We start from the raw sequence: 20,069 nt of genomic DNA, 5'->3' as shown, positions 1-20,069 counted from the left end.
TGTCGGAAAAAAGAAAAACACAAAAAACCAAATAAGATGGTAATGACACTTACAGTTATCCAAGGAAATGTTGACAGTCAATGAAAAATAACATAAACCGTTTCTAGTATCAATTGATCTTTGGGCCTAAGTAGAACTTTGGATCCCTGAAAAACCTAAAAATTACGTCTGCCTTTTCAGCCGAAAGATCCGTGTTTTCCAGAACATACTCCTTGGATGCTTTGGCAATATCTTCGATCGAACCAATAGCTTGATTAAGCTGTGATTGGCAGAAGAGAAATATGTTTTAAAATTTAATAAGCAGCTTGGAACTTAAATGGAAACTACAAACGTTTCCTAGATAGCTCCTCACCCCACAACGGAAATATGCTATAATGGGCAAGGATCTCATCAATTCTCTAAAATCATTTTATCCAAAACCTAAAAACTCGTGTTTGTTTGTAGGAAGAAATGAGACAAAGAAGAGGTCTCAATCTTAACAATTTCAATCCTTGCATTGGAAAGACTTATTCTACAATTACGATACATCTTTTTGTTCCACTTCTCCCTCATACTAAACAAGAGACAATTTTGTTCTTATCTTCAATCCCTCCTACTGAACATAGCCCAAGTTTATAACCATTAGCAATGATGACTGATATATGTCTTTCTCTTGGTAAATTGTGCAAAGTTTCCGGAACATTTAGTAGAGAATTAATGCATGTAAACTAGAAACACGGCACAGAAACAAAAGCATTTTCATAAAATTTCACAATCTTTAGATACGTTACCGCATTTGCGTCATGGTTATCAATTCCCGGGATGGATGTGACCACTTTCAGGAAAAAGTCCCTTCCTTGCACTGTTTGTTTTCTCTTTAAAAACAAGAAATGCCAAACTACAAATGAAATATCATGGCTATACGCAATGTACTTATTAAACAAAGAACTATATTTTCACTAACCTCAGACTTCAATTTCGTCTTGGCATCTTGTCGCTTGCATACTGAATTTTATATTAGTAATATAGGGAGAAAAAATCAATTGGAATTACTCAATGAAGTTGATAAGTTTGAGAAAATTGTCTAACCTCCAAAGGAGTGAGCTATCTTTACAATCTTCTCAAAGCCCATTTCTACATCTCGAGCTGGTATAAATGTTGGTTTGCCAAGCTCCATTTGAAATCTTCATAGAAGATTCAAATAGAACCAATAACTCCTTGTATTAACCAAAAAAAGAAAAGAAACCCAATTGAGACACTGAACTGTTTAAAACTTACGTAAAGTAGGAACGAACAAAAGAGTCATTTTGCTCCTTGGTAGAAAGGGTCATGACAATATAGAGGTGTCCGAACTGCATCTTCAACTTTTGAATTCTGCACACGAAAAATCCCATGAAACAGAAAGAGAAGAGAATGAAGCAACAATGGCAGAACCATCTTACTCACCTGCCAAAGATTGGAGAGACATTAGTGCCATCCCATTTGGTGACAAAGATGAAGGCCACAGAAGAACCGCCACAATTGAAAATGAAATCCTAGAATGAAAATGCATTAACGATTGAGGTGTAACATAGAAAACACTTATGTGATTGTGGTGTGAAAATTATGCGTGCGGAAATTACAGGAGCAATCGCAACAAAGTTAAGACGGAAAGAATTTGCTCTTAGGAAGGTCGAGATGAAACTTATGAAAGATGGGTGTTGCTCCTCTCTCCATGTACTGTTCATCATACAAACCCCACCAACACCTGTTCACCCAATTCATTTCACAATCACAAACTCTCTCTCTCTCACACACACACACACATATATATACTGAGTAGGTTGAAATTTGAAAATAAAATGACCAAGTTCAAATCCAAATCCAAAAGCTCTTCTCTTATGATCCAAACTGGTCTTTAAAAGTAAGCTTCGATTGAAAAGCTTATTTAGATCGGGAAACAGAAAACGGAAATAGAAGTACCTGAGTTATTCAGCACCTCGCCTCGAATTTCAGTTGTAGCTATGTCATTCGCCATTGTCAAAACTTTACTGAAAATGACTTAGCGATTTCAAAGAAGCGGGAACACTGATTTGTTACTGCTTTTTACTTTGATTTTTAAAATAAATATTTGATTAGTTTGTTACAACGTCAGTCACATGTTCTTGAGCCAGCCCATGTCTTTTGGGCCTTTTTACAGAACTAAGCCCATTTTTCTTTTGAGAACTTTCCATAAATATGAGAATCTTTACTAAACTTTAAATATACATGGACAAAAAAAATAATTAAGCCAAATATGGTAATACACAGTTAATGCAAAAATATAAATATGGAATTCCCATACACTAACAAACCAGATTCCCATAATTTTCGATCAAGAAAAAGATTTCGCCCATTGCCAATCAAGAAATTTTTTGTCCGCGTACAGCAATTCATCGACCATTTTTTCCGATCACAGCTTCATATTCTCCATTGTTTCCGATCAAAATCTGATCAAGAATTGGTGGCTGCTACTCTCATCATCGTCTCCTCTTGGTAAATATCGCGACAGTAACATCATCTTTCTCCAGTCATCAACATTCAATTCAATTTCAGATCTTCTTCTTCTTCTCCGGCAGTTCTTCTTCTCCGACAGATCTTCTTCTCCGATTACATCCCCTGCTTTTACGTTCGTTCACATCAGCAAAAGCAGAAAACCATCAATTTCTCTGATTTCTCAAACAGGTAAGCAAATCTTTTTTCAAATATACGACATGCAAAATATTTACACAAAGAATCTGCAAATTACTTCCTGATAAAATTCTTGACTCAAACTACTTGTTTCAAAACTTTTTTAATTACACACATGAAACCAGTTACATCACAAAAAAGTTCAACATTACATAATTCAAATATTACAAAATAATATAAAAATAACAACAAAATAAATACAGTAACCAGTTACATACGAAAAATAATAATAATAATATTAATATTCTGCATAATAAATTATCATGAAAAATGTAAAAATAGAAACTGATTTACATTTATGAAACCAGTTACACAATATAATTTTAACTTTGCATATTTGAAAAAAAAAAAAAAAAAACAACAACAACACATTACTTGTCTTAACCATGATCAACAAAAAAAACAAAACATCTAAACAAACAAATACTAATTAATAAACATTATACCAAGAACCTGGATACTAGCCAATATATAATAAAAAAAAAACAAGTTACACACAATGCTACACGAACCTGGTTACTACCCAAAATTTAAAAACAATTTACACATAGTACTAAAAGGAACCTGATTACTTGTCTTAAACATGATCAACAAAAAAAAAACATCTAAACAAACAAATACTAATTAATAAACATTATACCAAGAACCTGGTTACTTACAGTGTCCATAAGGTCCTCCCCACAAGTTTGAAGCTTGTAAAACCACATCTTCTCAGAAATTTTAACAAAAGAATAATCCATTGGTGGATTGATAATGTTATTGACATCAGAAAATTTCTTATTCCTTCAAAACAAAAAAATATATATATATTAACAAACAATTAAATATAAAGAATAATAATATTAAACAAAATATAAAAAAACATACTTATTCTTAAAATTCATTTTATCCTCAATCCAAGAAATATAATCCAAGTATTCATTCTTTGAAACATTCTGCCCAATTTCATCTTCAAATGGAAGCAATCCTCTAACAATCACCACTTCCTCTCCCTTCCTCTTCACAGTTTCTTTTACTTCAGAAGAACCAAACTCAGTAACAAAAGGAGATTTGACATGAGTACTAGGTTTAGGCTCCCTCTTTTCAATAGCAACAGGAACTTCATCATCATCACCAACCATCACAACTTTCCAATCATCCTTACTCCCACTAAATCTCTTTTCTCCTTCTGCATACTTAACAATTTTATCAATAACATTCAAAATCTCTGGATCCACATATACTTCTTCAAAACTTAAACCAACTGAACTAAACTCAGGCTTCTTTGAAAATCAATAACAACAAATTCAATTTTAAATAAAATAATACAAGAAACAAAAACAAAAATAAATTACAAAACCTTATCTCCACCCACAACATTTGACAACTCCAACCCAGAATAAACAGTATCAAAATTTTCATTTAAACCCTTCTCGACACCCTAAAATAAATAATGAAACTGGTTACAACAGTAACTGGTTACACTAATCAACTACAAAAACACAACATACTATTAAGAAACATAAACCAGTTACCTTACTACCATCAAACTCTTCAGCTGAATCAATTCCACAATCCTAGCCCAAAAAAAAAAAAAACAATCTGGTTACAACTAAAAATGGTTAAAAAAAAACAATAAAGCATAAAAACAAACAAGTTACCTTAGAATCATCAGAAATAGGACTGGAAACATTATCAAAATCAGCTGGCTTTTCCCCTTCATTAAAACCAACACTTTCATCACTTGTATTTGCAACTTTTTCAGAATTTTTTGCAACAAATTTTGCAATCATTGCAGACAAATCACTGAGTTTCCCCATGAACTCGGATCTCATAACTGCAATGTCACTAATAATAGTTTCTTGGCTTGCTTTTATTGATGAGATTGATTCACAAATCAATCTCAACTTTTCACCATCAACCTAAAAAAACAAAATAAAATACTTTACAAAACAGCAAAAAAAAAAAAACATAAAAAGAAACCTATAAATTTCAAAACAAAATAATATTTTTTTTAACTAAAACAAACAACAAAACTAACCAGTACCTGGGTAGCCGAACTACTGCCTCCATCTTCAGCACACACCTTCGGCAAGTATAGAGGCTCAAACTTAAACTTCTTCACTGCCAGTTTCTTCCTCTCCTCAGAAGACAGATAGACATTCAGGATAGTCAACTGAATAAATTAAAAAAATATATATAAAAAATCAAGAAACTGGTTACCATCAACTGAAACCAGGTACACAAACACAAATCCAAAAATGAATAAAACAAATTTAGCAAGAAACCAGTTACAAAACAAAAATATTATACCTTCTGATTGTTGAAAACTTTTCCCACCAAGTTTGAATAGAAGACATTATCAGTACTCTTCCAATTCAACAAACGTGGAAATTTTTTCCCAACCCGTTGACAAAACTCAGGACTCAACTCAGATATACATTCATATATCCATACAAGAAAAGCAATTGGAAACCCAAGAAGTTTGTAAGGGTGAAGGCCAACCTTCCCATCAACGAAAAGTCCATCAAAGATTTTATTCCCACCCTTTAAAGCAGTTTTCAAATAATGAAAACTCCTATCCCATACAAACTTGCCAAAACTAATATTTGCTAATTCAGAAAAATCTCGATCAACCATCTCAAAAAAGAAATCATCAACCAACTTCTCACTAGTATAGCCGTACAAATAGTTAACTAAGATATGAATTATACCCAATTTGACAACATCCTCATCATCAACTAAATCCTTACTAATAAAAGCATTTCATAATTCAGACTTTGACATCTTACCAACAAAACGGCCAAATATTTTTTTCTTAAACAAAACTTTCTTTTTTTGAAAACAACTTAAATCAAAATCACCATCACATCTAAGACCCGTAACTAGAGCAAACTCTTCAACAGAAAACCTACACACTCTACGACCAAGCTTAAACCACATTTCCTCTTCCTCCCTCTCATGAGACACCTCTCTCAATAACACAAGCTAGGCAAGTTGAGTTTGAAAATGAATATCACATACTTCTAAAAAGTGCTCAAATGGCGTCTTCTTAAACAATGATTTCTGACTTTTCGTCAACTTAGATTTCAAGTCAGTAATGACACTCTTGTCATTAAAATGTTGAACCTTACTACCAAACCTCTTGGAGGGGTTTATCTTTAAATGAGCCTGCAGAAAAAAAAAATTAAACATGTAACCAGTTTCAAAAAATATAAATATGAAAAATTGATAAGTACTTTACATTTATAAAACCACTTATATGTATTTAACTTTGTATGGTTGAAATATACATATATATAAAAAAAACAATTCATTCACTAAGGTAACCAGTTACAAACTCATTAAGCAAAATCGTTCACTGTTATCTGCAAAGTAACCAGGTACACATATAACCAGGTACAAAAAAAAAAACAGTTTAACAACAAAAAAAACACAACAATAACAATAAAACAAACACAAAACATAATTGAACATTATGCAAAATAACTACAAATCTACAAGAAACCAGATACACAACCATAAAAAAAAAAAAAAAACAGAATCCACCGAATGTGAAACACAATAACAGAAACATAAACAGATGAACAATTTTTTATTATTATACTTAAATAAATAAACACATACCACAACATGTTTAGTCTCATGAGAATCATCTCCAGCATCCTTACTACCAGATGCACACGAATCCTTTGTCTGTTTAACAGTGGAAGGGGATTTACTTGTCTTCCTTGCAACAGAGGAAGGGGATTTACTCTTCTTCCTTGCAACAAACTTCAGATGTGTAATGTTACTCCTTCGATGAAGAATCTCGCCAATATCATCCCCTACATTCTTCGATTCATCCTCTACTATACCAGAAATTTTCTTCTCAGAACCATAAACACCACCGGTTTCACCAGAGTGATCCATCACACAAATTCGAAAATTAAAATATACAATGCACTGCATAAAAAAAACAAACAACACAAATGAAAAAGAATAACAGATATACATATATATAGAGCACAAATTACAAATAACTACCCATAAACTTCCCAAAAAAAAACTGACAAAAACCCCACTAAAAAACTAACGATAAAATCGTGCTCCAAAAATAAAAACCACCATTAACACAGATTAAAAAACAACCACCCACGACAGAAAAATAGATAATACAAAGCAAAATTAACAATCAATATACATTAAAAAAATAAACCCTGAAACCGGGTACTCACCGATACGAAAACACCACAAAGAGGCACAAATCCACAACGAGAAACTTATAAAAATCCTAAAAAAGAGAACAAAAAGAAGAAATCAACACAAAAAATCAAATGCTGAAGGAAAGAAAAAAATCGAACCAAACGATATATAAAAAATGTGATACTGAAGCAAACGGAAAATACACACCTGAAACCAGGTACTCACCGAGACGAAGACACACACAGAGGGCACAAAATCCACAACGATTAATTCAAATAAACCCTAAAACAGAACGAAAACTAAGAACAAATATCACCATTGCCAAATGCTGAATAAAATATACTAATATAATGAAGAAAACGTGATGCAGATAAAAACGTGATAGAGTATATGTACTCAAGTACCTGCATGCATACTGGGAATTGATTTTCTTACAAAAAATTTTTTTTTAAAAAAAATAATAATAATAAAAATACTTAAAATGACTGAAAAACCCTCACAAAAATTCACATATATGCATAATAAACAACTACTCAATTAAAATTTTCTTACAAAAATGTTTCCCAAAATAATAAAAAAAAGACAGAAATTCCCTCACAAAAATGCCCATACAGAATAAATAAACTTATACAAAAAAATATGGGATACAAAACAAATATTTTGATAAATATGGGAAAACAAAACCCATAAAAAAGGAAAGCAACAAAAAAAAAACCATAAAAAATGCACACAAAAAAAAAGCCATATATATCAAATTTTATTGAATTTTCCCATATTTCATGTAAATTCCTCTTTTCTTTTCTATTATAACTCGTAATGGGCCTTATTCTAACTCTATTTGATGAGTTTTTTACATGGAGATTTTTCATAAATATGGCTTTTTAGCTATTATTGTGTAAAAATATGGGAATTAAACTTTCTTTGATTTGTATAAAAAAATTTAGATTATGGAAAAGTTATCAAAGCACTCCTAATGGAGGGGGTAAATTGTTTAATTCTATATAATATAGAGAAAAAAATATTAAATAGTCTTCCAATGGGTGATGTAAAGTTATATTTTTTTATCTAAATGAATAGTATTTCTCTATATGTAGTGAAACACTATTCATCAAGCTATAAATATTTTATTATTTTTTTTATAAACTTTTGTATATATATAAGTGTGATACTATTATATTTAATTATTTTATTTCTTAAAATGAATAAAATATTTTTAAAAAATATAATATTTAAATTATGTAGAGAAAAAATAGAGAAGCTGATATATGGTATAATGTAAAAGTTTGAGGTAAATTATAAAAACAAATATGTTTTGGTGGTGTATTTTGTAATACACTTTCTCTATAATATTTAGCTAAAACTCACAAAAATATTTTCCATCAGCTCTTTTATACATATATTTATAATAGTTATGCACAAACTCCAATTAATCCATATCTACATTTACATAACATTTATATAATATTTTAATATTATTATTTTTCTTTATAAGCTTTCTCTCTCCCATTTAGTATATATATTTATTATTTCTTTTTTTTCAATTATTTTATTTTACTTTAATTAATAAAATATGTTTAAAGATATAATATTTAAATGATGTATAGAAATATATAGAGAAGTTGATGTACGGTATAATGTAAAACTTAAAGGTAAAATAGAAAAATGTGTATTTTGGATAGGTATTTTAAAGAATGGAGTAGAGCATCCATTGGAAGTGCTCTCACACATTGGAACTAAAAAATAAACAAAAACACATTTGCAAAAGGAGGGTACTATCGTCATTAACAACCAAAACTCCTCTGCTGAAGCTTGATTTGATCAAAATCTTCTCCAACAAATCGATTCTTCAGCCACACTACCCAAACTCTGGCTACCACTTCCACCTCCGGCGACGTGCATCAAGATCCGATCAAGAAGATGTTGGGGTTTTATGCCCTAATTAAAAACTCAAATTCTTTGTAATCTCATTTTATTATCAATAAAGTAATATAAATCATTTTTTGACTTGGTCAATCACTTTGCTCACATGTGTTTATTTTCATGATTATTTGTTTAATATAAACTTCTATTAAATCTCGAGTATATAACTAATCTTATTTATAGTGACGCAATCACAGTAGAATATAAATATGATTATATGTTCAAAATAAGTTAGTCCTAAGATTAGTCTGTGCACAAAATTTACACTGACTTGTCAATCTACGATATGATCTACTTACACATTACAATGTTATGTTCTTTCCAGAACATTAGCAAAGTAGATAAGATCAGATGTATTTGTTACATCGGACAGGACCGATATTGATAGTTGATAAGATAAGTAAACATACTGTTATTATCTATTCTAGTCATATCATATAATTGATCATAGGTCAATTCAATCTCAATTCTGAGTGGTTAGTATTCTAACTGATTATATTATTTGAGTTCTTTGACTTGTTCGTTACCAGCTTACCCTACGGACTAGCTCATACTTACATCTTGGGAACTCGGTAGTATAATTGAGTGGGAGTGTTAATCATAGATATGAACATCTATAGCTTCTGATGAACAAGTGAAACGATGGTTTCCTTTTAGTTTGGTTCAAGGTGTTAAATGATAGAGATCTCATTTCAGTAATTAAATTATTTTACTGATAAATCATTTACAAGGAATTAATATATTTTAAGGATAAAATACAATGATGGGTAAAACGATATTTTAGTCCTATCTCATTGTAGACCGTCTATAGAGGATTGATTGACAATTATGGTTGTAAAAATGGATAATTAATAGCGTATCTATATTTGTTATAGAGCGTTCTATGAATTCAAGAGTGCAATTCTGAGTCTATAGTGGAGTCGCGAAGAATTAATAAGTTAGTAAATTTATTTGTTAGATTTATGATAACTTATTGGAGCTTGATTTCATAAGCCCATGGTCCTCATTGTACCTTGGATAAAATCATCTAGATAGTCTCAATTAATTGATTTAATTATCAATTAGAATTATCAAAGTTGACCAGGTCAATTTTGGATAGTTTCACAGAGTTATGTATTTTTTAGAAGAAAAGAGAAATTATGGCATATTTATTAATTAAGATAAATTGGTATCTAAATTAATAAATAAGTTTAAATCAAGGTTTAAATTATAAATAATTATTTAATTAATTAAATAAATAGAAAATAATGCAGGCCTTAATTTTAAATTCAATAGGCTTATTGTAACGACCCAAATTTGCTATTAAGGCTTAGGGCCTTGATTAGTGTGCCTGGAGGGCAATAAGTGAATTATTGTTATAATATGTGAATTTATGTGAATATGTGATAGAGATGCATGTTTAGTTGAATTAAATATGCATGTGGGCCCCGTTTGGATATTAGGGGCATGTTTGTGATGTTAGCCCGTTGAGGGCATAAATACGATAAATGTGATATGTTTGTGATATATCTGTTTAGCACGATCTGAGACAGTTCTAGGGAGCCGTTAGTCAGAAAGTCACAACGGGGTTGAGAATTCGACCCGGGGCGAATCGAGGGGTATACCGGGTATGAGATATTTTACGGGGTTACCGAGTTATGGAAATAAATATTTGGAGATATATTTGAGGTTAGAATTTCTAGGAGGGAATATTGGGAAAATTTACCATTTTGCCATCGGGGACGTTTTGGTACCCCGAGCCTTGAGGAACCCACATAGACTTAAGTTAAATAAAACAAAAACAAAAATAGGAAACTCCCAAACTTCTCAGAAACTGACTCTTTCTTTCCCTCTCTCTTGGAGTTGTCTTCTCATCTCTCTCTCCATTCTTCTCTAAGGCATATCAAAGGAAATTTTGGTGAAACCAACTAGAAGCTAAGGAATTGGGCTGGTAGTCTTGAGGAATTAAAGCTTGGAACCTAGAGGATTAACACAGAAGCATAATTCAGCAAGGGTAAGCTTCAAATTATAAGTATTTTGCTTGAATTCCTGCTGGTTTTCTTAGGATGTGCATGGTTTGGATTCAAAGATTGGTTTTGATTTCTTGATGGGTGTAGGAATTGGTTCTTGAGTTTGTTGGTATGTTTAGGTTGCTTAAGTGTGAATTTTTGGTTTAAGTGTTGGGTTGAGGTGATTTTGGAAGTGTTGGCTCGAAGGAAATGTAGGGGAAAATGGTGTTTTTCTGGGTTTGGAGGCGAGGGTCGCGGCCCTAGGAGGGGCATGCTGCGACCCGTGTGCACGCGAGGCCTGGGGAGGCCATGGAGCTTGAGGCGCGCCGCGGCGCTTGGCCAAGCATGCCGCAGCCCGTGTGTGTTTCTAGGGAGGTGTTAGCCTCTGTTTTGAGGCTAGTCGCGACCCTTGAGGGGTTGGGCCGCAGCCCTAGCTCAAGGTGCAGGGTGACTTGTGGGTTTTGACTTAGGAACTTAATTGCTAAGGCTCGGGATGGATTTTATCATCCGGATTGATAGAATTCAAGGTCCCGGAGATTAGAATTATGGCTCGAAGTTATTTAGTGAATTAGAACTTGATGGATGAAATTGTTAATGCGTTGTGACTAGGGTTTCGGCGAGGCTCAGACTAGGGAACTGTGCTCGGGACATCGATGCTTAGAAAGCTCGGGACCCAAATTCGCTAATAAGGCTTAAGGACCTTGATTAGTGTGCCTGAAGGGCATAATGGGAATTATGTGTGGTTTTAATGATTAAGATGCATGATTATGATTTAAAGCATGTTATATGATTATTTGAATATTTGAGATGCATGAATATGTGTATTAGTATGCATGTAGGCCCTGATTAGGTTAGAGGGGCATAATCGTAATTTTGGCCATTATGGGCATAACTTCTTTGATATATTTGATAATTTTCGAGACCACATTATTATGTGGATATATCTGTGATCTGTGACTCGAGACGATCCTAGTGAGCAAAGTAGCGAAAAAGTCATGGCAGGGATTTATACCCGGCTCGGGGTGAGCTTAGGGGTATAAATGGGAATTTAGCGAATATACTGGATTTTATCTTGACATTGAAGAATGTTATTGGTGATTAATTAGGCATCGAGAGTTAAGCGGGAAATATTAGAGACACTCGAGGAGTTAGCGGGAATTGGGGTAAAATGACTAGAATGCCCCTAAGTGAATTAAAGGGTTAGAAATAAAGGGCAGGGCATTAAGGTCATTTGGCTTTCTAAATATGGGAATTACTGAGACTTTATGTTAGTGGGAATTGTAGAGAAGTGTAGAAGTCTGAAAAAGAAGGAAAAGGAAGGGAAAAAGAAAGGGGGAAAACAGAGAGAGTTTCCTAGGTCGGTTTATATTTCCTTCATCTGTTTCTTGAGGGTTTCTGGAACAAAGCTCAGAGGAGAGCTGGGATAAACTAAGCATCAAGGATTCTAAGCTAAGTTTGGGGAATTGGCAGAGGTTTAGCAAGGATTCACTAACACTTGAGGTAAGACTTTAGAGTTCTTCAGTTTCAGTTTCTGGTTTTTGAGCTATGGTGTTTAAGTTGAATTGGATGGAAACCTTAGGGAATTCAGGCTTAAGGCTGAGGAGGAGCATGCCAAGGAAGTCTAGAGGCAACTTGTGGTCGAAATCCCATCAAAGGTATAAATTCTAAGCTCTAACTTTGCTGTTCAACTGGTTTCTGCTGAGTTTTAGTGTTTAGGAGTGGCTATGGTGAATTTTGAGTTTGGGGATGCATGTGCTTGAGTTTTAGGTATTTGGGGTGCTTGGGATGAGTGGAGCATGGTTATAAGGTTGATTTTGAGGTTGGGTAAGATTTGGAAGAGTTTTGGTTGAGGTTGGTTCGAGGAAATCACAAGAAGGAGAACTGGGGGTGGTATCTGTCTGTGACTAGCGCTACAACGCTAGCCTTTGGGCGCTGTAGCGCTAGGCCAAGTTTGCTGAGGGGATTTTGCTTATGTTTGTAGCACTGTAGCGCCCTCCCATGAGCGCTATAGCGCTACCCTGCTTTCTGAAGGGGATTTTAGGGTTGTTTGCAAGGGTTTTTTACCTAGGGTTTGGGGTTTGATTCCACCACCTTGTTTGGTGGAACTAGGACTTCCCGAGGGCTCGGGATTGGCCCCGAGGCTAGGTTTTGGACTTGAGGATTGATGATGACTTTGGGCCATGATTGTGTTTAGGTGAGCGCTAGGGCTCGAGGGGGATCGTGCTCAAGGAGTCGAGGGATCAAAGCTAGTGAATTGAAAGGTAAGAGAACTGCACTCGGTTATAAGTTTGTGACGGGACTAAGTGCTCCCGATACTTGTATCGTGTCAATGATGGTATTACACCATGGGACATGTAAAAGCGGCCTAAGAGTGCCGTACATAATATTTGCGCAATGGGCGCGGCTTGGCCACTGGTAGCCGAGGACAGCTTAATATTCACTGAACTCGGTTTAAGCGGGCCGGAGTCAGTGGGATAACGGAGGGAGCAGCCTGAGAGCGCTAGCCCTAGTTATCATTTGTGAAGTGATATATGATATGAGTTGATATGTTTAGTATGTTGAATACTTGATTATACTGGATGATTATATGGATGAGATTATGTGATGCCGTGTGGGATATTGATTTATCTGTTGATTGCTTATGCTCTGTTGTTGTGTTTTCTTGCTGGGCCTTGGCTCACGGGTGCTACGTGGTGCAGGTAAAGGCAAGGGCAAGTTGGACCAATCCTGAGGTGGAGAGCTGCGGGGTTGAATGTACATAGCCAGCTGTTCGACTGCCATGGTCGAGGAGTGGGTCAGGACAGGGATTGCCGAACTATCTGTTTTGCCTTAATATGGCCTGATATTGTACATAAACCTTGTGTCTTTTGTAAACAGTCTTTAAACTTAATATTTTTGGGATCCCGTGTAAACAAATGATGCTTCTTAATGAAAATGTGGCTTTTGAGACCAAACCATTTTTAACCCTTGCTCTTTTATAGTTTCAGTAACACGATTTTAACTAAATGACTTGACTAGCAAGTCTGGCGCTTAATAAACACACAGTGTAACGGTCTTGGCTATCCAGGGCGTTACAGCTCGGCCCTATATGAATGTGTTGCAGGGCATGGCCCTTTGATTGAATTTATATGTGTTTAGATTTCTGCTTAGCTATATCATATGTGTATGTAAATAATGGAACGGCGAGGGCCGGGAACGGCGAAGGCCAAGAACGGCAAGGGGCCGGGTGCAGCATTAGCACGCGGAGTGCGAGTTGCCAGGGTGAGACCGCGAACCCAGGGCCTGGTAAAGTGCCTGGGACGGCATGGCCGTACTTGTATGACCTGGTGTTGGCTTGAGTTTATGGGCGGCGCATACATGTCCGGTCTGTCTGGCTGCCATAGCCAGGAGTGTTTTTGGGAGATGTTTGTACAAAACCTGGATTTTGTCATTCAGTCGACTCTAACTAAATTTTGAGTTGTAAATATTTCTAAACAATGATTTTGGGATCCCGAATGTTATATGTCTTATAATTTTCAATAAAAGGTTTATTCTCAAGTTTATGACTCTGATTATGATTTAATTACACTTTTGTTTTAAACCTCGATTAGCGAGTAAATGCACATTTTAAACTCACGTAGTAACGGCTCTAAGGTAGTAGGGCGTTACACTTATAATCAAATGAGAAATTTCAAGGGCCTAAAGCCCATGATAATTTTGACCTAGGGCTTCAAATTGACTATTATTTTATTGATTTTTTAATTAAATTAAATGGCCTAATTGAGTCTATAAAAAGAGTACTTAGAGAGAAGTCAAAACATAAGTTTGATAAGTCACAAGTAAGATTTTCTGATATTTTTATATTCTCTCTCAACACAAGTCATTTTCTAAGCCTCATTGTTATTTTCTCTTCTTCTCTCTGTATCTATCTCATGTGTTGAGAATTACCCACACTAGTCTAGGTGATTCTAAGGATACATTGGAAGACTGTGAAGAAATTAGAAGAACGGTTCAGTTTCTTGATAATACTCTGCGACAGAAAGGATACAAGAGCTAGAGAAACTAAAGGAAAGACTCACTCATTCCGTTGCGTATACTGTAAGTATTCTTATCTTTGTTTTTCTTTGAATTCAATTTTGGAAGCATGTTCTAGGTTATCTCATATTAATTTGTTTAATATTAAATCTACATGAAAATAAATAAAGATCATGTATAAGTTTTCCTAACAACTTGTATCAGAGCCTTTGGTAATCTTTATTTTCATGCATGAACATGTTACAAATTAGATTATTTGATGTGTTTGAATAATTGGATGGATTTTCATGTTTTTATGAAACATATTGATTTTATGTGATTATTAGCAATTTTTAGGTTATTTTGTAGTGTTTTCTTTGCTATTAATTTTTATATATGTTTTATTTTGTGTAAAACATTTTAAAAATTAATTAGAAAATGATTTTGGTTTGAAAAATTACTCAAAAAAAACTTTTTTGGAAAAATTTCGCCTGGCTGCCCATGTGCACGCGCACGTGCAGCAGCCACCAACACGGTGAACAGTACCCACGGGTACTATTCATCCAAATTTTTATTTTTTTTTAAATTAAAGAAAAATAAAATTTGTGGAAATAAATTATTTATAATCAAAACCAAAAATATATTTTTTGTTTTATCATTTAATTTTTTTTAATAAGATATTTTTGTTAGATTTAAATAATTAGATATTTTCTATAAAGATTCAAATTCAAATTTAAAAATATACTAACAACTTAATTTTAAATCTTTTAATATATTAAAATATTAGAATTAAGATATCAGATATTTAAGATATTTTCTTTTAAATTCTTGATATTTTTATTAAATCTTTATTTGAAAATATAAATATTTTTTTATTCTATAGTTTTTAATATTTAAATTATTTAAAATTTGAATATTGTTAGTTAGATATTTTTATGGATATTTGAATTTGATTAACTGTTTTAAGATATTTTAGAGTTGTTATAACTATTAATATTTTTTTTAAATGGTTAAAATATTTACTTATAGTTGTAACAACATAAGATATTTTTGAAAAACAGTTTAGATATTGATTTTAAAATTTAAAATTTGTTAAATTTTGAAAAATATCAATTTTTTTTCAGCCAATTAATATATATTTTTTAATAAATGGGATTTAAATTAACTTTGGTTAATTGTTGATAAATCTTATTTAAATTAAATTAATATTTTTTTTTTACAAATTAACCTAAAACCAAGTTGATTGTTGATAAGTGAAATTTACATAACTATTGTTAATTATTGATAAATTTCATTTAAATTGACTTATTTTTGTAAAAATTTAATTAATTTTGAATTTTTTTGATAAATTCTAGATAATTAATTGTGATATTGTGTGTTGTTCTACATGGAAATAAAGAAAAAAGTTGCTGCAAAAATAACAGACTTACAATTGTGTGTCTCTATAGTTCAAGAATCAAGCAATGAAAATAACCTTCTTTGACTAGCAAATTAGAAAGCTACAGCAGAAGAAATGGAGGTAGAGACATTATTAATGCAAGCAAACAAAATTTTCATCAATGAACAAAAGTTACTTGAAGAAGGAATGTTACGTACAACAAATGAGGGCATCAATGTGGCATACATACCTCACGTTGCTGAAGAAGTAGCCGATTTTATAATTGAAGACAATACAAAAAGAAAAAAGAAGTTGGAGGAAATCCAAATAGTAATATCTAATTATAGAGTCAACACTATAGAGCAAGGACAAGAACACAATCAAATCAACTCTTAGCTACTATGTCATGCTACATAACTTCTAGTTCAAAACAAAAGGATCAAAACCAAGAGAGTACCTGGTTACCTGCATAGATGACACGTGCAACTGATTTGTGAGAGCATCTAAGTACAGAAATCAAGATTTATTCAAGGTACGAAAATGCATTCCAAGTCACACTTGCTCTGTTGAAATGGTTATTGAGGACCATAGGCAAGTAAAAAGCATCATAATTGGTGAATTAATAAATAATAAGTACAAGTCAATCAAAAGAAATTATACTCCAAATGACATCATGAATGACATGAATGATGACTTTGGAGTAACCATGGGATACACAAAAGCATAGAGATCAAGAGAGAAAGATTTGCGTCTAGTAAGAGGGAACCCCGATGATTCATATCAAAATTTGTCAATGTATCTTTACATGTTGAAGTAAGCAAATCCAAGAACAACAACACACCTACTCACAGACAAAGAAGATAGAATCAAATACCTATACATGGCTTTCTCTAACACAATCAAGGGCTGGAGATACTTGAGGCCTATAATTGTTGTTGATGGAACTTTCTTGAAAAATGCACATGGCGGTACCCTATTTTCAGCATCAACGTTAGATTCAAATAACAACATTTTTGTCTTGGCTTTTGGAATAGCAGACTCTGAAAATGATAACTCTTGGATTTGGTTCTTCTCCAAACTGAGAGACACGTATGGAGAACCCGAAGGTATGATAGCTTCAATTATATATTCTTGTTTACATAGAAAAAGGAACTGGTTACCCAAACCCATTACACAAATACATGCTATTTCTTTTAGTATCTTATTAAAGTAACTGGTTACCTTAACAGGATTGACTATTGTTTCCAAAAGACACAAGAGCATGGACAATGCAGTACATATGGTGTACCCAAATGCTTTCCATGGAGCTTGCATGTTTCACTTGCTTAATAATTTGAAAAGCAAGTATGGAAGCCATGGAGAAGAGCTACACATGAATTTCATTGCAGCAAAAGCATACACAAAAACAAAATGTGAACACTACATGAGAGGCCTTGATAGACTTGACAGATGCATTAGACCCTATTTAGAGAAAGGCAAGTATGAAACTTGGGCAAGATCATACTCACCAACAAAAATATATACCATGATGACACCCAACATTGCAGAATCGCTCAACGCTACACTAAAAGCTGCAAGAAATCTCCCTATTGATATCTTGGTTGAATGCCTTAAAAGTTTGGTTCAAAAGTGGGTTTGGAACAACTCAAATAATGCAAACGGAACATTCACAAAAGTCTCTACAACAACAGAAAATGAGTTGAGACATGACATTATTTCGAAAATGAAGTATGAGGTATGCAACTAAACTTATTCTTTAATTTGTCAGTGGATGGTAACTAGTTACCTTGCGTAACAGCCCAAAAAATAATAATAAGCTACACAGAGGGGGAACAAGTTACCTTCAATGTTAATTGTACATAAAATGTTTATTATTTTATTCTAATTCATGACCAAAATATTTTCAGGTCTTGTTTTTCAACCCAATAAAATATCAAGTTCGTGATGAAAAGGGGACCAGTTTCACAGTAAATGTACACAATAGAACATGTACTTGTAATAGGTTCAAGAAGATGAAATGCCATGTGGGCATGCAATAGATGTAATTGCAAAGAGAAACTTGGGAGTGTATGATTATTGTGCAAAGTTGTACAAAACAGAAACGTTGAAAGCATTGTATCAAGAAAATGTTCATCATTTGCCCCATAAAGATGAATGGAATCTCCCATAACACTTGGACATGGTGGTGCTCCCTCCAAAGGCAAAAATCCCTGCAGGAAGACCAAGAAAGAAAAGAATAAGATCAAGAGGGGAACCAAAAGTAATAATCATCTGTGGGAAATGTGGCCAAGCAGGACATAACAGGAAGACTTGCAGGAATCCACCAATTGACAAGGCAAACAAGCAGAAAGAGCAAAAGATACATAGCTTGATATATTACATCAAAACAACCCTATCATAGCTTTATTCATTAAAGGAGTGACTTTCATATTCATAAATTGTTATTGAGTATTATAATAAGTTTGTTACAAATTCAAATACATTGAATGATTACACAAACATATAAAATTCCTTTTAGAATAAATTGTTGGTTTTTTTGTTGCCTGTTATATATTTATGCCACCAACACCCAAAAAACATGCTTTTTAAAAATTAAACATAACATTCTGGGTAATTGGTTACCAAAGGTAACCAGTTACCACTTTGTATATAACATGAGGACCCAACTGGGTATCTGGTTACATTTAATATATCCTAGTTGCTTTAAAAAGTGGTATATTTATTATATATAATTATTAAACGTGAAATACATAAAAAATAAACAATAAGCTATGTACTTTGCTCTAACAATTGCCACAAAAAAAAGAATAGCAAAATCATCAAGCACCAAAGGTAACCAGTTACCCCTTGTGTATGATGAAGACCAAACTAAGTACTTGGTTACCATTAAAATAACTCAGTTGCTTTAAAAAATAGAATATGTATAATATATAATTATTAAAAAAAACAAGAAATACAAAAAAAAAAAAAAAAAACAAGAAACTGGGTACTTTTCTCTAACAATTGCCACAAAAAATAACAAAAATATCAAGCACCATAGGTAACCAGCTACCCTTTTGTATATAAGATGAAGACCAAACAAAGTACCTGGTGACCATTAAAATATCCCTGAAAACTAAGTAAATATATATAGATAAAGAACACAAGAAAGATCTAAAGATATATAAAATAGTCTTAAGTAACCATGGTCTTACAATAGTAGCAATTTAACATAGACAAGTATCCAACTAACTATTGGTCATCATTTCCAAAAGTCAAATATCATTTCCAAAAGCTGATCTAGTCTAGAGTATAGACAAAATAAAAATAGTCAAATATCCTTTCCTAAAGCTTCCTAAATAACCTATGCAGCAGTCTTAAGTAAACCTATGCAGCAATCTTCCTCCTCTTTTGCCTCCTATCCAAAAGCTTCTCACTAAACTCATCGCTAGTCAAATATCCATCTTCTTGTTTCTTCTTCCCATGAAAATACAAGCTAACAGCAATATCTTGGCGAAGCAACTGAGCATCAAGTTCTTTTGGCATCTCATTTTTCTTTCCAAGAATTAATTGCTCGGCATAAGTTGTAAAAACCCCATAGTCGCTGCAATATTGCAAACATAAACAAAAACTAATAACATAAAAACAAAACCAGAAACAAACAAGATAAACAAACTTAAAAAAAAAAACTCACCACTCAACTTGTTGAGGAATGCCTCTAGCAATAGTCAATTGCAAAGCATCATTCTTAGTGATATCATAAGGACTAAGATCAATATTTATATTAGGACGATCATAAAAACCAATCTTTTTCAATAGAAGTGGAAGCATTACAACAAATGCTTCAATTACAGGTAAACTCAAATTTTCATGCCTCGCCTCGACATAGAATCATAAACAATGAGCAACCTCATCTTTATGTCAAAATGCAGCAAAAGCCAATGAGCAAGATCCTTCAC

General features: G+C 33.1%; 2 protein-coding genes across 2 annotated transcripts; one reads left to right on the top strand and one right to left on the bottom strand.

The window, feature by feature from the left end:
- Positions 1 to 26: 26 nt before the first annotated feature.
- On the bottom strand, positions 27 to 2,153 carry LOC133777514 (protein PARTING DANCERS). Its single transcript, XM_062217162.1, has 8 exons — positions 1,942 to 2,153; positions 1,602 to 1,726; positions 1,426 to 1,514; positions 1,258 to 1,353; positions 1,069 to 1,163; positions 944 to 984; positions 771 to 854; positions 27 to 259 (listed from the first exon to the last, which is right to left on the bottom strand). Exons 1-8 carry the CDS (start codon positions 1,994 to 1,996, stop codon positions 110 to 112), a joined length of 735 nt encoding a protein of 244 aa, XP_062073146.1. The 5' UTR covers positions 1,997 to 2,153; the 3' UTR covers positions 27 to 109.
- Positions 2,154 to 17,011: 14,858 nt separating this feature from the next.
- LOC133779294 (uncharacterized) lies at positions 17,012 to 18,301 on the top strand. The gene is made up of 3 exons (XM_062219270.1): positions 17,012 to 17,237; positions 17,361 to 17,866; positions 18,134 to 18,301. The coding sequence occupies exons 1-3, from the start codon at positions 17,012 to 17,014 to the stop codon at positions 18,299 to 18,301; spliced, it is 900 nt and encodes a 299-aa protein (XP_062075254.1).
- Positions 18,302 to 20,069: the final 1,768 nt, after the last annotated feature.

The sequence above is a fragment of the Humulus lupulus genome, chromosome 5, assembly GCF_963169125.1.
Source record: "Humulus lupulus chromosome 5, drHumLupu1.1, whole genome shotgun sequence".
NCBI lineage: Eukaryota > Viridiplantae > Streptophyta > Magnoliopsida > Rosales > Cannabaceae > Humulus > Humulus lupulus.
The sequence above is the reverse complement of the archived record's forward strand: the minus strand, read 5'-3'. Positions and strand labels throughout refer to the sequence as shown.